This window comes from Monopterus albus, unplaced genomic scaffold (assembly GCF_001952655.1).
Source record: "Monopterus albus unplaced genomic scaffold, M_albus_1.0 scaffold149.1, whole genome shotgun sequence".
Lineage (NCBI taxonomy): Eukaryota > Metazoa > Chordata > Actinopteri > Synbranchiformes > Synbranchidae > Monopterus > Monopterus albus.
Genome location: NW_018128029.1, coordinates 504,880 through 519,919, shown reverse-complemented (window position 1 = coordinate 519,919; position 15,040 = coordinate 504,880). Strand labels below are relative to the sequence as shown.

Genomic DNA, 15,040 nt, shown 5'->3' with positions numbered 1-15,040 from the left:
GTGGCTGACTTACAACAATTCTGCCAAGATGAGTGGGCCAAAATTCCTCCACAGCGCTGTAAAAGACTCATGGCAAGTTATCAAACGCTTGATTGCAGTTGTTGCTGCTAAGGGTGGCCCAACCAGTTATTAGGTTTAGGGGGCAAACACTTGTTCACACAGGGCTATATAGTTTTGGATTTTGTTTTCCCTTAATAATAAAAACCTTCATTTAAAAACTGCATGATGTGTTTACTTGTGTTATCGTTGACTAATATTTAAATTTGTTTGATGATCTGAAACATTACAGTGTGACAAACATGCAAAAAGATAAGAAATCAGTAAGGGGGCAAATACTTTTTCACACCACTGTATTTGCAAATTGCTGCCACAAAACAGGTCTAAAAGATGAGGATGGATGCTATGTCAGTTTCAAATTCTGAGACCTGAAGGCAGTTAAACTAGTGAAATAACTATATGTAATATACAGTAGATAATGTAACAGTCCTACAATGGTATCAAGACATTTTTCTGTTGTGATATTGATAAGTTATAAATCTCGTTACATCCTTACCGTTAAGTGAATTTTGTCAGTACAACATATACACATCTACACACAATATACAGTGGTGTGAAAAAGTGTTTGCCCCCTTACTGATTTCTTATCTTTTTGCATGTTTGTCACACTGTAATGTTTCAGATCATCAAACAAATTTAAATATTAGTCAACGATAACACAAGTAAACACATCATGCAGTTTTTAAATGAAGGTTTTTATTATTAAGGGAAAACAAAATCCAAAACTACAAAGCCCTGTGTGAATAAGTGTTTGCCCCCTAAACCGAATAACTGGTTGGGCCACCCTTAGCAGCAACAACTGCAATCAAGCGTTTTCGATAACTTGCCATGAGTCTGCCACAGCGCTGTGGAGGAATTTTGGCCCACTCATCTTTGCAGAAGTGTTGTAAGTCAGCCACATTGGAGGGTTTTCGGGCATGAACTGCCTTTTTAAGGTCATGCCACAGCATCTCAATTGGATTCAGGTCAGGACTTTGACTAGGCCACTCCAAAGTCTTCATTTTGTTTTTCTTCAGCCATTCAGAAGTGGACTTGCTGGTGTGCTTTGGATCATTGTCCTGCTGCAGAACCCAAATTCGCTTCAGCTTGAGGTCACAAACGGATGGCCGGACATTCTCCTTCAGGATATTTTGGTACACAGCAGAATTCATGGTCCCATTTATCACAGCATGTCTTCCAGGGCCGGAAGCAGCAAAACAGCCCCAGACCATCCCACTACCACCACCATATTTTACTGTTGGTATGATGTTCTTTTGCTGAAATGCGGTGTTACTTTTACGCCACACATAATGGGACAAACACCTTCCAAAAAGTTCAACTTTTGTCTCGTCTGTCCACAGAGTATTATCCCAAAAGTCTTGGGGATCATCAAGATGTTTTCTGGCAAAACTGAGACGAGCCTTTATGTTCTTTTTGCTCAGCAGTGGTTTTCGTCTTGGAACTCTGCCATGCAAACCATTTTTGCCCAGTCTCTTTCTTATGGTGGAGTCATGAACACTCACCTTAACTGAGGCAAGTGAGGCCTGCAGTTCTTTGGATGTTGTTGTGGGGTCTTTTGTGACCTCTTGGATGAGTTGTCGCTGCGCTCTTGGGGTAATCTTGGTCGGCCGGCCACTCCTGGGAAGGTTCTCCACTGTTCCATGTTTTCGCCATTTGTGGATAATGGCTCTCACTGTGGTTCGCTGCAGTCCCAAAGCTTTAGAAATGGCTTTATAACCTTTTCCAAACTGATAGAGCTCAATTATTCTCTTTCTCATTTGGTTTTGAATTTCTTTGGATCTCGGCATGATGTCTAGCTTTTGAGGATCTTTTGGTCTACTTCACTTTGTCAGGCAGGTCCTATTTAAGTGATTTCTTGATTGCGAACAGGTGTGGCAGTAATCAGGCCTGGGTGTGGCTAGAGAAATTGAACTCAGGTGCGATAAACCAGTGTTTTGACAGGGGGGCAAACACTTGTTCACACAGGGCTATATAGTTTTGGATTTTGTTTTCCCTTAATAATAAAAACCTTCATTTAAAAACTGCATGATGTGTTTACTTGTGTTATCTTTGACTAATATATAAATTTGTTTGACGATCTGAAACATTACAGTGTGACAAACATGCAAAAAGATAAGAAATCAGTAAGGGGGCAAACACTTTTTCACACCACTGTATATAGGCAAATGCAATGACTGACACACTTCCATACATATGGGGTTAAAGTAACCAGCACATGCAGTGTACACATTTAATGAGAAGTCAGTGTCTCTAATTTAAAGCTGTATCTGGAAACTCTGCACATATTGATTATTAGAGGCAGACATGTAACTGTAAAAACACCAGTCTTTATTCATTTGTTTTGTTTCAGTTACTAGGAACATGATCCCCTGTTCCTGCTTTGTGCTTTATGATTAGAGTGCATGTTAAGCCTAAATGTCCTGCCAGGTGCAGCTTTAAACATGACCACAATGCAGAGTCGTAACAACAACCACAAACGTTTCACACAAAAAAGTGATGAAATCACACCTACCTTTGCTAATTGGTGGAGAGTAGAGCTACAGAATATACTGAAAACTTTTACAATTAGACCTTTTTTGGAAACCAGTAAGTGGATTTATAATAGAATCATGCTAGTTTAGGGTCATGTAAAGAAGGCCTGTCGTAGAAAGGTAATGTAATGTTCAAATTCCATATTGTATACAGTATATTTTTCCAATAATGTCCATACTTGTTAGTAGTGCTGTTCTTCATCCAGTTGGCAAACATCTCACTAGCCATTGTCACGCAGTCTGAGAGTCCACTGGAACATGCCACCTGTATGGCAGTGATCTGGTTGTGCCTTGGGATGAAGCACAGTTTACACTTACTGTATATACAGGTATTAAATAATGATAAATGTCATGCAGTGGGTTTTAATGAGCAAAGAGATGCTGTTGAAAGCTCAGATTAAAGATAATAAGTGCACCTTGAATTAAGATTATCCTTTGGAGTGTAACAGAATGAAATTTAGCATAATTTGGGAAGACAAGTTCATGTTGGGCCAGCACTGATGTGTGTTAGCAAAGAGTTGTCTATTTACACATCCAATGCCAATAAGTCCAATATCCACCCCTCTTCCAGCTCTGTTTTGGTCTAGCCCCAAACTGTCTGTCTGCTGTTTAGTGGGCAGGTAGTGTACAGTCAGTACATGACTGCTGTTCACCTGAGAATACCTGCCTGCTGCAACTGGAAATGAGACTGATGAGATGCAAGCTGCCAAAACAAAAACTAGGATCTAAAAGAAGCTGAAGAGCACAGTAGAACCTAGGGGAAATGTGGAGTTAGATGGTAATAATACAAGCAACACTTCTAAAAAAAAAAAAATGTTTACAATTAATTAAATTTATCTGATTTTTAATTCATGGTGTCAAAGTATTTGAAGGTGTTTAAATTGAATTTGGAGAGTAGATGAATTACATTAGTGATAAGTCATCACAGTGAATGAGTCTTGTAAATATTTCTTGTTAGGTTGGTTGCTTGGGATCTCTATGATTATTTTTAGTTTTGTAAAATATTTTGCCATGTTGATTTGGCAGAGTGCTGCACATACAAAGAGACTGGAAAAAAAACAACAACCAATAACCAAAGAATCTTTCAACTGAGTTTACAGATATAGTGCATACTTTCCTGAAACAACCACTTTCTTCTTGAGAACTGGTTCCATATACACACAGTACTGCCAGTGCCACTCCACACTGCACACCTGTTACTAATGTAGATGGCTGATGATGTGTGAGCTACCAATGAAAACACACCTCTGCCCTGCACTGGCGATCTTTGGATCATGACTCTATAAAATCTATAAACGTTTAACTAACTGAGTCTGTATAAACAATAAGATGACATTTCCCTGAGGGAGGAATAAAAGTTGCTTACTGTAAGGAGTGGTCATCTGGGACTTTTGAATTTTCTGTGTAGTTCCTGAAGAAGTCATATAGCCCTGTAACCTGTTTGCAGAGGTACGCCTGCAGGGAGAGACAGCTTTACAGGAGAGTTTCAGGAATACACACAGCAACATCATATTTTGGCTGCACATCTTTTTATGTTCTAGCCAGCACCAACAGGCAACAAGCCAACATTTAGTTTGTTAAATCCAACTTTTCCATTCAATTCAGGTCAGTACACTTAAAAATGCAATAAAGCAAGGATCACTTCATTTAGAATGCCATAGGTGAAAAAGGATGTTTTCATGGCATGTACCTGCATGGGTCCATACACCTCGGTGCGGTCAAACATGAGGACAAAGTACTCAAGGTTCCTAACAGCAGACTCCCAGGGAGCATACTCTGTCTCATTGGAAAGGAAGCGGGTTGCGTTCAGAGCCAGAGTCACATTGACAAGTTCGGCCCTGAGGTAAACAGAGATTCAATTTTTTTATAAAATCATAATGGCATATAAGCCACCAACATGACCTTATTTCAATCATATTTTTAAATATAGTGTGACAGCTGTGAAGTAAATATATATGCAGTGCAGCCAGTGCCACCACAGTGCACCTGGTGCTGTAAATGAATTAAAGTGTAGCTGAAAGGCATTTCTATCATTTCTAAATACATCTCACTATATAACTGCAATCACATCTATCTAAGTGGTATAGCTCTATATTATTAACAAAAGAGCTGTGTGGTATTCATTTAAATAAATTGTGTACATTACTCTGAGTTACTTTACCATATGCAGTGATTGCTAGGATATAGATATTTTTTACACTTGTCTAGTGTCTATTTCAACATGTTAGAGTTATGGGATGTCTGTACTCTATGTTCTGTATGGTCAAAAACCAGTCTTGCCATGATTACTAGATAATGCCACTGTGTGAATCACAACACATTTAATCTTCAGAAAATTGAACAGAAGAGGCTTAGACACTAGCCTCAAGTGTACTGAGAGTGCAGGTAAAAGTAGTCAAAGTCAATACCTTGCCAGGTTAAATGCATCATCAACCAGCTGCCCTCTGTTCATCAGTGGGATCCGCTAGAAAAAACATTCAAAAGAGCAAGATGACATTTCAGTTCAGAAAGATCCCATATTTTACCAAAAGCAAAATCTCAATGAAAGCAGATGATGATGGCTTCAGGCACCAGGCTTTGAACCAAACAATTATCTACTGATTATTACATTAACATGTGTAGTAAGTCATAAATCAACAATCACACTACTGGAGGTAATGACTACATGAGTTTCTTTACAAATAAAATCACAACTATCAGAGAAAAAATGTATCAGATCCTTCTTTCAACTCTCTCAGATGTATCATCAAGTACAATGGCTTTAGAAACAGACCTCATTTATGCTAAGACTGCTTCTCTCCTATTGATATCTCCAAGTTTACCTCAACAATTGCTTCATCTAAATTATCAACATATCTCTTAGACCCCATCCTGACCAGGCTGCTCAGAGACGTTTTAACATTTTACCCCTAATCATCACATCTATATTAGATCTGATTAACCTCTCTCTATTAAAAGGTTATGTCCCACAGGCTTTAAAGGTTGCTGTAATTGAACCTCCTTGACCCAGGTGTTCTAGCTAATTATAGCCCAATATCCAATCTCCCCTTTATTTCTAAAATCCTTGAAAAGGTTGTTACAAAGCAGTTATGTGACCACCTGTACAAGGATGATTTGTTTGAGGATTTTCAGTCAGGATTTAGAGTCCATCATAGTACAGAAACTGCACTGGTGAAAGTCACCAAATGAGCTCTGTTAAGTCCAGTTCTCTTCACTTTATACATGCTCCCTTTAGGCCATATTATCAGGAAGCACAACATAAATTTCCATTGCTATGCAGATGATACTATATTTATCTATGAACCCAGATGAATCAGATCAGCTGGTTAAACTTCAACCATGTCTTAAAGACATAAAGGCCTGGATGACTTGTAATTAGGATAAGGATAATCACCTTTAATGGCCAAGTATGTTACACACAAGGAATTTGTTCCCGGTACAGAACCGATGGCAGCCATCTGCGGCGCCACCTCAACCGATAGCTTCCATCGGGGGCAACGTGGGGTTTCATTGTCTTCCCCAAGGACACTTCGACACGTGGACTGCCGGCATCGAGATTCAAACCTTCATCCTTCTGGTTGGGAAACGACTGCTCTACCCACCATACCACTGTCGCCTCCCCTAAATAAGTCGTGGCTAGAAAGTCACTTTCGGCTTTTCCCGTTTTTTTCAGGGGTCGCCACAGCAAATCGTCACACTGATGACTCACATGTTGGCATTTGGCATGTGTTTTACGCCACTGGCTTTCCTGACGCAACCCTGATTCTAACCCTTACCCACTAGCCTACCAGGGATGGCAATTTTCTTTAATTAATTTCTTACTTCTAAACTCCGACAAAACCAAACTTATTGTACATGGGCCTGAAAACCTTAGAAATTTGCTGTCTAACCATATAGTTACTTTAGATGACATAGCCCTGGTCTCCAGTACTGTTGTGAGGAACCTTGGAGTCATTTTGACCAGGATATGTCCTTTAAATCACACATAAACCAAGTCTCTAGAACTGCCTTTTTTCACCTGTGCAATATTGCGAAAATCAGGAGCATCCTGTCTCAAAGTGATGCTGAAAAACTGGTCCATGCATTTGCTACTTCCAGGCTGGACTACTGTAACTCTGTACTATCAGGATGTCCCAATAATTGCCTGAAAAGCCTCTAGTTAATCCAAAAATGCTGCAGCCAGAGTACTGACAGGAACCAGCAAGAGAGATCATAGCTCTGTCACAGCGAATTGCCACACTGGCGGCTCGCATGGTGAAGTTTGGTACATGTTTTACGCTGGATGTCCTTGCTGCCGCAACCCTGAATCGAACCTGGGCCAGAGCGGTGAAAGCGCTGAATCCTAGTCACTCAGCCATCAGTGGGGAGCCATAGCTCATGACTATTCAGTCATGTTAGAAAACATACCTACACATTTCAGCCAAATGCATAAACAAGTTAAACTAACCTTTGAACCTTTTCACTTGTCAAAGCATTATTTATTTCACCTTGATTTCTTCAATCCAGTCCAGTTCTAAGTGGATCTGGTTTCTTTTGGCCATGTCATTTGGCATTGTTTTTAATGTCGTTCCTCACTGAGCCACATGAACAGTATTTAGAGGGAAGTTGGGTGTTACTGGTTTCTGTGATTTGTTCACTTATTACTTGGTTCAGTACTCACCCGTGGGTTTGTCTCCAGCTGAGTCAGGAGGCGTTCCCAATTCTCAGGGTTGTAATTGACTCTGTAGTATCCAGTACAGTTTACATTTGCCAAGATCCACTCTCCTGACTTAGAAAGGAATTTGTCTTTTTTTACTGTTCAAAAGACACATTGTTTGAAGGTCAGTCATACTTAATTAGCAAAAAATCACAAATCAACTATGATATAATAAAAATAAAAAAACAAGTGTTTTACTTTGTGTCTCTGCTCATCTGCTTTGCCTCATCACACTTCCAACTGACTTGTATCCAGTCAATAACCATCATATCTTAGTGTGTCCAATAATTTACATTTTTAACAAGTTTTTCTATTTAGATCTGAGTGAGCTTGATAAAACAGAGAAGATGAAAACCTACTCTTTTTTTTGTTAAACACAAAAACAAATTTTCTGGAGCAGAAAAATTGTGTTTATTCCATTATGTTACCTGGGGCACTGGTGTCCAACCAGACTAGGGAAGAATCAGATGTATTTGACATGACTCTGATTGGGATGTACCACCAAAGACTACATAGACAGAGAAAACAGGCAAAGAACAGGGTATAATAAGTACATGTTGTAATATGGCCAGGATGTTATTAAGATTTTATGCAGTGAACAGTGAAGAGTCAGATTAAGAGTCTGAGGAAAATCATTCTTAGTAAAAGCTGCCAAAGGTAGTGCTCTGTAAATACTGTACAGCATCAAACCTGACCTCCATCATAGTAACAACTAACTGTACATGCAGTACCATCATGCCAATGTCTCAGTTTCAGTTTACACATGGTAAAAGCAAGTTCAAATAAAGTTAAAGTGGGTTAAATAATTATGCAGCTCATCAAGGTAGTGTTATGGACCACACAGCTACAGCACAAAGTTATCAAAACATTGAAGAAAGGTACAGTCTGGTATAATCAGCTGCAATGATTTCATGCAGGCCTGGCAGAAGAAATAATTGGTTAAGGTGGATCTGATGTAATAACTTCATATATTTTGCCAACCAAAGCAGAATTTACTCTTGAGTTACAGTATTTGTTGACAGAGGGAGTTAAACTTGTAAAGTGATAATTCAGTGGAGGACAGATTTACGACTGAACTTCGGCTTTTGAGGAGATAGTGAATGTAAAGGATCCTTTCCTAGTCTGAGCGGGTTGTATTCATGCTCAAGATGGACAATTTCAATCAATACTGAAGAACAAAGTCATAATTTTGAAACCCCTATTAAAAATTTCCTTCAAGGTTTTGCATTAATCAACAATCATATACATGCAACATATTCTAAACTATCCACACATGCCAAGTGAACTTTGACACAATCTTCACACTGGGGTCTTATGTTCACAGACAATGGGGGATCTGGTAACAAGAACAGGTACATTTTTACATTACATTATTTTATTGCAGTATTACTAAAACTGCATCAATTGATTTTTTTTGTCCACTTGCATGGTATTGGATGATACATTATGACTTTATAAAGTTGTTATGACAAACATATTAGAAAACAGTTCATCATATTGTATGTGGAGCAGTTCTTTAGCATTCATTCAAAGTTGTATTTCCATCTGATGAATGCATGTCAAATATTCATTCTCCACAGAGCTCTGTATGGTCTCCACCAATTCCTGTTTCTAGTGTGGACTTTGGTTTATCACCAAAATCTACACTAGACTCACCACCTAGCTGCTATCACTATCTGTTTCCTGTTTGGTGCTTGAGCTTTTTTTCTTTTTAAATCTGAGCTTTTTCACTGAACACAGCTGTGTTCTATCTGTGGAAATGAGGTTTGTGGGAGCAGTGAGGCCAAAGCACAAAAGTAAGGTTGTGGCCTGGAAAACCAAAACAATAACCTGTTAGACTGCAGATCAGCTGTGTGCACAGACATGTTCAACATGAGCCTGAGACTGGGGAGAGTATCGCAGCTATGGAAAACATTCTGTGTGGTGCCGGTGCCGAAGCCACAGCACCTGAAGGACCTCAACAACTACAGGCCGGTGGCACTGACGTCGCATCTGATGAAAACACTGGAGAGATTAGACCTTGTCCATCTCCGCTCCCTGGTGAGCTCATCTATGGACCCACTTTATTTTGCCTACCAGCCTGCCATTGGGGCAGATAAAGCCATCATCTACCTCTTACACAGAGCCCTCTATCACCCAGAGAAGCCTGGGAGCTCTGTGAGAAACACACCCTTTGATTTCTCCAGTGCTTTTAACACCATACAGCCAGGGCTTCTGAGGGGCAAGCTGGAGCACATGGGGGTGAATCTCCATTTATCAGACTGGATTCTGGACTACCTCCCCAACCTCACAGTATGTGAGAACATGGGACTATGTGTCTGACATGGTTGGTTGCAGCACAGGGGCCCCACAGGGAAAACGGTCTTAGCACCGTTCCTCTTCACCCTGTACACTGCCAACTTCATGTACAGCTCACTGAACTGTCACCTGCAAAAGTTTTCTGATGACTCCGTGATCATGGGCCTTATCACAGATAAAGATGACAGGGAGTACAGAGAACTGATTCAGGATTTTGTGGACTGGTGTCTTCGGAACCACCTCCAGATCAACACAGGGAAGACCAAAGGGCTAGTGGTGGATTTCTGCAGGTGCAGACACCCCCCTCCACTCTCAGGAAACAGCCGAGGAATGGACACTGAGAGTGGACTCTTAAAAGTTCCTGTGCATTGACCTCAACAATGAACCAGACTGGTCAAACAACCCTGAGGCACTTTACAAGTAAGGCCAGAGCAGACCTGAGAAGATTGAGATCATTTGGAGTATGGGGGACACTCATGGGGACCTCCTTTGACACAGTAGTCACATCAGCCACTTTCTATAGGGTGGTCTGCTGGGGTGGTAGTATCTCGATCGCAGACAGGAATAGACTGAACAAACTGGTCAAGAGGACTGGCTCTGTCCAGGGGAGTCCCCTTGTCCCAGTGCAGAGGACTGCAGACAGGAGGTTGTTAGCCAAGCTGACATCCCTGCTGGAGAAGGACTCCCACTCCATGCATGAGACTCTGACAGCACTGGACAGCTCCATCAGTGGCAGACTGCTTCACCCCAGGTGCATGACAGAGTGCTATTGCAGATCATTTCTTCCTGCTGCTGTCAGACTGTACAACCAACATTGTTCCCCACACACCAGAGACTGAATAATTGTGAATACTCAGCATACCATCTTATCTCATCTCATCTTATCTTATCTTGATTTATCTAACCTTAGCTTAGCTTAGCTTACCTTATAAGATAGGTAGAGCTGAGAGGAACTGGAGAAGTGAATGATATTCACTATGGGTTCTTCAATATGAGCAACCACTTTTACATTATACAGTCATCTAATTAATTGTTCATTTAATAATGGATGAGGATAGCTTTAATTTACAAAATGAAATGTGGAGGGCCCAGGACTAAACCTGAGACTCCAAATTTAACACCCTGAAGAAGGCAGTTTATGCCATAACATTATTAAAGCCTCAGAACGTTGCACAACATGACTTGTGACTTGCTTGACTTATAGTAGGGGCTTGACCTGACTTGCCTGATTCTCACCACAGTAACTTAGGACCTACACATTGAGAGCTGCTGTACCAGAGTCAAATTCCTCGTGTGTCCAACACACCTGGCCAGTAAAGCTGATTCTGATACTTGAGAAAGTTAAAACTTAAGACTTGCTTGTGACTTGCACATGTGTGACTTAGGCCTACCCCCACCTCTGGCTTCTATTAATGTTGAACATTTCAGAGAAATTAAATGCATTGGTCTATTATTTTCTCTCTCACTCATTTTCTACCACTTAGTCCCTGAACAAGGTCACGGGGGGCCGGAGCCAATCCCGGCTGGCAATTGGGCGAAGGCGGGGTACACCCTGGACAGGTCGCCAATCCATCACTATTATTTTCTTATGTTGAAAATAAGTATGATAATATCTGAAACTATTTTTACTGGATTGTTACTCATTGATCACCGTCATTAATGCCATCTGTTGTAACCAAACTGAAAATTGTGATGTCAGTATTGTAGGAAGCGCTTTTCACAGGTTCTAAACTTAACCTACATCATCTATAGGGCCTTTAACACAAACCTAGATTCAGAAGAGTCATTGTACAGGAAGTGCTTCTGGTAAATTTCTCCATTGGTAGTGTTGATGGTGAGGACAGGATAGCCAATTTGATTAGTCCAGCTGTCCATCACCTTGGCAACCTTGGTGTGGCCACCGTCCTCATCGACAGCCTGCAAACATGGGCGTAGGTCAGTTAATAGTTTATCATATAAATACCATAATGAGGTCAATAACTCTTTCAACAGTGACATTGGTATTAACATTATTATTATCACAAACAAGACATGCTTCAATCAGCAACAAAAATTCTGAATGTAAAATTCTACTGACTAAATCTAAAGATGAACCTTTTGTATATACTCCCAGAAGTCGTTCCGGTCAGTGTTGTTATAGCGGAAGTCCCGGAGATACCTCTAAATCAGAAAGAATGAACAAGAGAGGTTATTGTTAGCACATTTTACATTGTTAAAACATTTTACATTCAGATTTGTTGTTGAGAACCAGATGACCTTATCCAAATACAGCCGCCAGCAGGAGAAGTCATTTAAGATGTAATGATGAAATAAATGCTTTGCTGAAAACAGGTTTTGCTTGATTTTCTGGACAGGCACACTCACAGTACTGATGTACCAGGTCTTGTAGGCCTGGTCCCTTAGAGATTTTGATCACTCCTTTCAACAGCATTGTTTTCATTTAGTAATCTGTCTGCTCTGTCCCATGCAGAACCAACATTTTGCATTGTTTGTTCTGCATTGCAACAGATGTAAACCAGATGTTGGAATGTTTGACTTCAGAGAAACAGTGATACATTGTTTTTTTCAACAGATCAAACGACTTTGTCTATTGATATTTAAATAAATTTATGTAACTGACTACATGATGCCTTCAAAGTGAGCTTTGAAGTGAGACAAGTGAGACAAAATGTGAGAAAAACCAGCTCCCAATTCCCAGCTTCTCCAGTCCACATGTTGAAGTGTCCGTGAGCAAGACACTGAATCCTAAGTTTCTCCCAGGTGACTGTCGCCATCAGTGTGTGAATGGGATGAATTGGTGAATACTGTAAAGAGCTTAGAGTGCACTGCCTTGCATAGTAAAGCGCTATTCAAGTATAAGTCCATTTACCGGGTCTAATCTATAAAATGACCATGAAGCTGAATTTCTCTAAAGCTGCATTGAGACACAACACATTACAACTGACCATGCAAATTTCAAAAACAAAGTTGACTGAAAGAGACACAAGAAAAAAACAGACTCAAATTCAGTCCAGTCCAGTGGGCAAATGTGCACGAATAATCCAAGGATTTTTGTGTAAACACTAAAAACCCGGTTAACACACACAACCAAACCAAAACTACACACAGCAAAATCCATTTGTCTTTGGGAAATAGTGTTGTAGATTTACTGACATAGAGACTAGTTATAGGGCAAATTGGCAAATTCTTAGCTGGCAAGCTTACAACAAACATGGTAACAAGCTAGGAACATGCTAGCACTTCTTAGTCACAACAGTGCTCTCAGAAGCCATCAGCACACTTTCTTTGGCTCTCTAAAGTCTCACAACATAAATACTTAAATCAGACTTTTGTCATTTTCCTCCTGCCTATTAAAGCATCAAATTAGAAAACTGGTTTGGTTCCCTATCTGTGTTGTAAATGATGTCATATTCTGTATGGTGAGCCACACTGTCCCAGACTCTGAAGTTCTACTCTCTCCATGTCCTATCAGAATCAACAATGTTTAGAGCAAGCTTTTGGAGAGCTTTTATTCTTCAAAATAATTTTAGTATCCTTAGAAGATAGGCGCTGTTGAATGATTTCCTTAATAGGTCCAAAAATGTGCAAAGATACCTAAGAATTTCAGCCTGTTATTGCTTACCTTGACCCCTGTGTTGAAAACTCTTTCATCCACAATATCTGCCAGCATTCTCAGCACAAGTGCCCCCTACAGAATGAACAGCAAATGCATGTTGGTATGTTGCTATCATAATACACAATATGACCTGCAACCAAAACAGGAAAAAAGAATCTAGTGTAGCACTGTGTAGCATCCAAGCTTTTTAATAATGATTCCTTCGCTATGTGTGCTTCTGTGCTGCAAGCCACTATAGTGGTCATGAGGGAGGATGTGTATTAATTGCTAGACTCATTTGACTCTCTACCTTACAGTAGGTTATGGAATCAAACATCCCATTAATCTCATAAATGCTCTGGACATCTTCCTGTGGAGGACTTAGAGGATGGGATGAAGCCAGAGCATCCTCCACAAACGCTGTATGAAGGTCAGTCAAAACAAATGTGTCAATCTGGGGAAAACAGACAACATGCTGCATGACTGCATGACCCAGGCTAAATGAACATATGATGTTTTTGCATTGCCTATTTGCATCAAGCTGTCTTTATGGTGTATTTTAAACAACTTTGATTGCTACAAAGTGAAAAGCTTTCCTACAGTAAAGAAAAACATCTATCAGTCAATGTATAAGAAGTTGGTCACAACAGTCAAACTGAATGAAATGACAGAAAAAAATGCATGTAATTATTAAAAGCACAATCTTCAGGATTTTTCCATTACTAAATATTTAGTGATGTTTAGTAACAGAATGAAAAAAATGTAAATCTGAACTTACTATTTTGAATGATGGTTCAACATCGTCCACTGCAAAATAAGATATATACGTGGCAAAGCCTTCATTCAGCCAAAGGTCATTCCACCATTTCATCGTCACTAGATTTCCAAACCACTGTCAACAAAATGAGATCTCACATATAGATATGGTATACACCAATCAGCCATAACATTAAGACAACTGACAGGTGAAGTGAATAACTGATTATCCGGTTACAACGGCACCAGTCAGTGTGTGGGGTATATTAAGCAGCAAATGAGCATTCGGTCCTCAAAGCAGATGTGTTGGAAGTAGGAAAAACTGGCAAGTATAAAGATCTGAGTGACTTTAACAAGGGCCAAGCTGTGATGGCTGACAACTGGGTCAGCGCATCTCCCAGACTCCAGGTCTGGTTGGGTGTTCCTGGTCTGCAGTGGTTAGTACCTACCAACAGTGGTCTAAGGAAAGATATACAGTGACCCGGTGACAGGGTCATGAACGCCCAAGGCTCACTGATGTTGAGGTTGATCTACCATATATTAAGTTTTAAAATTCTTAACTCAACTCAACTCAACTTTATTTATAAAGCACTTTAACACAGCCGAGGCCAACAAAGTGCTTAACATAAGATACAATTCAAAACATCTAAAAACGTGACAACTACATTATTAAAATACCAATAAAATAACATAAAAGAACCAACATAGCAAAATAACAAAATACTATCAACCACAACACAGCCCAAACAGAGTCTCATAGCATATCAAACGCTAAGGCATACAAGTGAGTCTTCAAGTAAGTTTTAAAAATAGCCACGAGGGGGCCTGCCTGATGTAAAGGGGCAGCGCATTCCATAGCTTAGGAGCCACAATGGAAAAGACTCTGTCCCCTCTGAGTTTGCACCTAGCCCTCGGTACCTCAAGCAAGAGCTGGTCAGCTGATCTGAGGCACCGGGAGGAACTATAAGGAAATAAAAGCTCAGCAAGGTACAACGGAGCAAGACCATTTAAAGACTTAAAAACAAATAAAAGAATCTTAAAATGAATCCTGAAAGACACTGGAAGCCAATGAAGGGATGCCAAAATAGGAGTTATATGCTCCCTTTT

The 15,040-nt window shown here is 40.1% G+C and overlaps 1 protein-coding gene across 4 annotated transcripts in view; it reads right to left on the bottom strand.

Moving 5' to 3' along the window:
- The window catches only part of LOC109968422 (aminopeptidase N-like), a 34,294-nt gene that overhangs the window by 6,845 nt on the left and 12,409 nt on the right, over positions 1-15,040 (bottom strand). For 2 of the 4 annotated variants that reach the window (XM_020614689.1, XM_020614687.1), the window contains exons 6-16: positions 13,956-14,069; positions 13,488-13,631; positions 13,205-13,270; positions 11,677-11,742; positions 11,351-11,499; positions 7,713-7,792; positions 7,249-7,382; positions 4,997-5,052; positions 4,279-4,426; positions 3,955-4,043; positions 2,768-2,878 (exon numbers count right to left, since the gene is read on the bottom strand). In XM_020614689.1, the coding sequence (XP_020470345.1) occupies positions 2,768-2,878; positions 3,955-4,043; positions 4,279-4,426; positions 4,997-5,052; positions 7,249-7,382; positions 7,713-7,792; positions 11,351-11,499; positions 11,677-11,742; positions 13,205-13,270; positions 13,488-13,631; positions 13,956-14,069 (1,157 nt within the window). Of the gene's footprint in view, positions 1-2,216; positions 2,607-2,767; positions 2,879-3,954; positions 4,044-4,278; positions 4,427-4,996; positions 5,053-7,248; positions 7,383-7,712; positions 7,793-11,350; positions 11,500-11,676; positions 11,743-13,204; positions 13,271-13,487; positions 13,632-13,955; positions 14,070-15,040 lie in introns of those variants that run through there. The other 2 variants (XR_002276096.1, XM_020614688.1) reach the window with 2 other exon arrangements.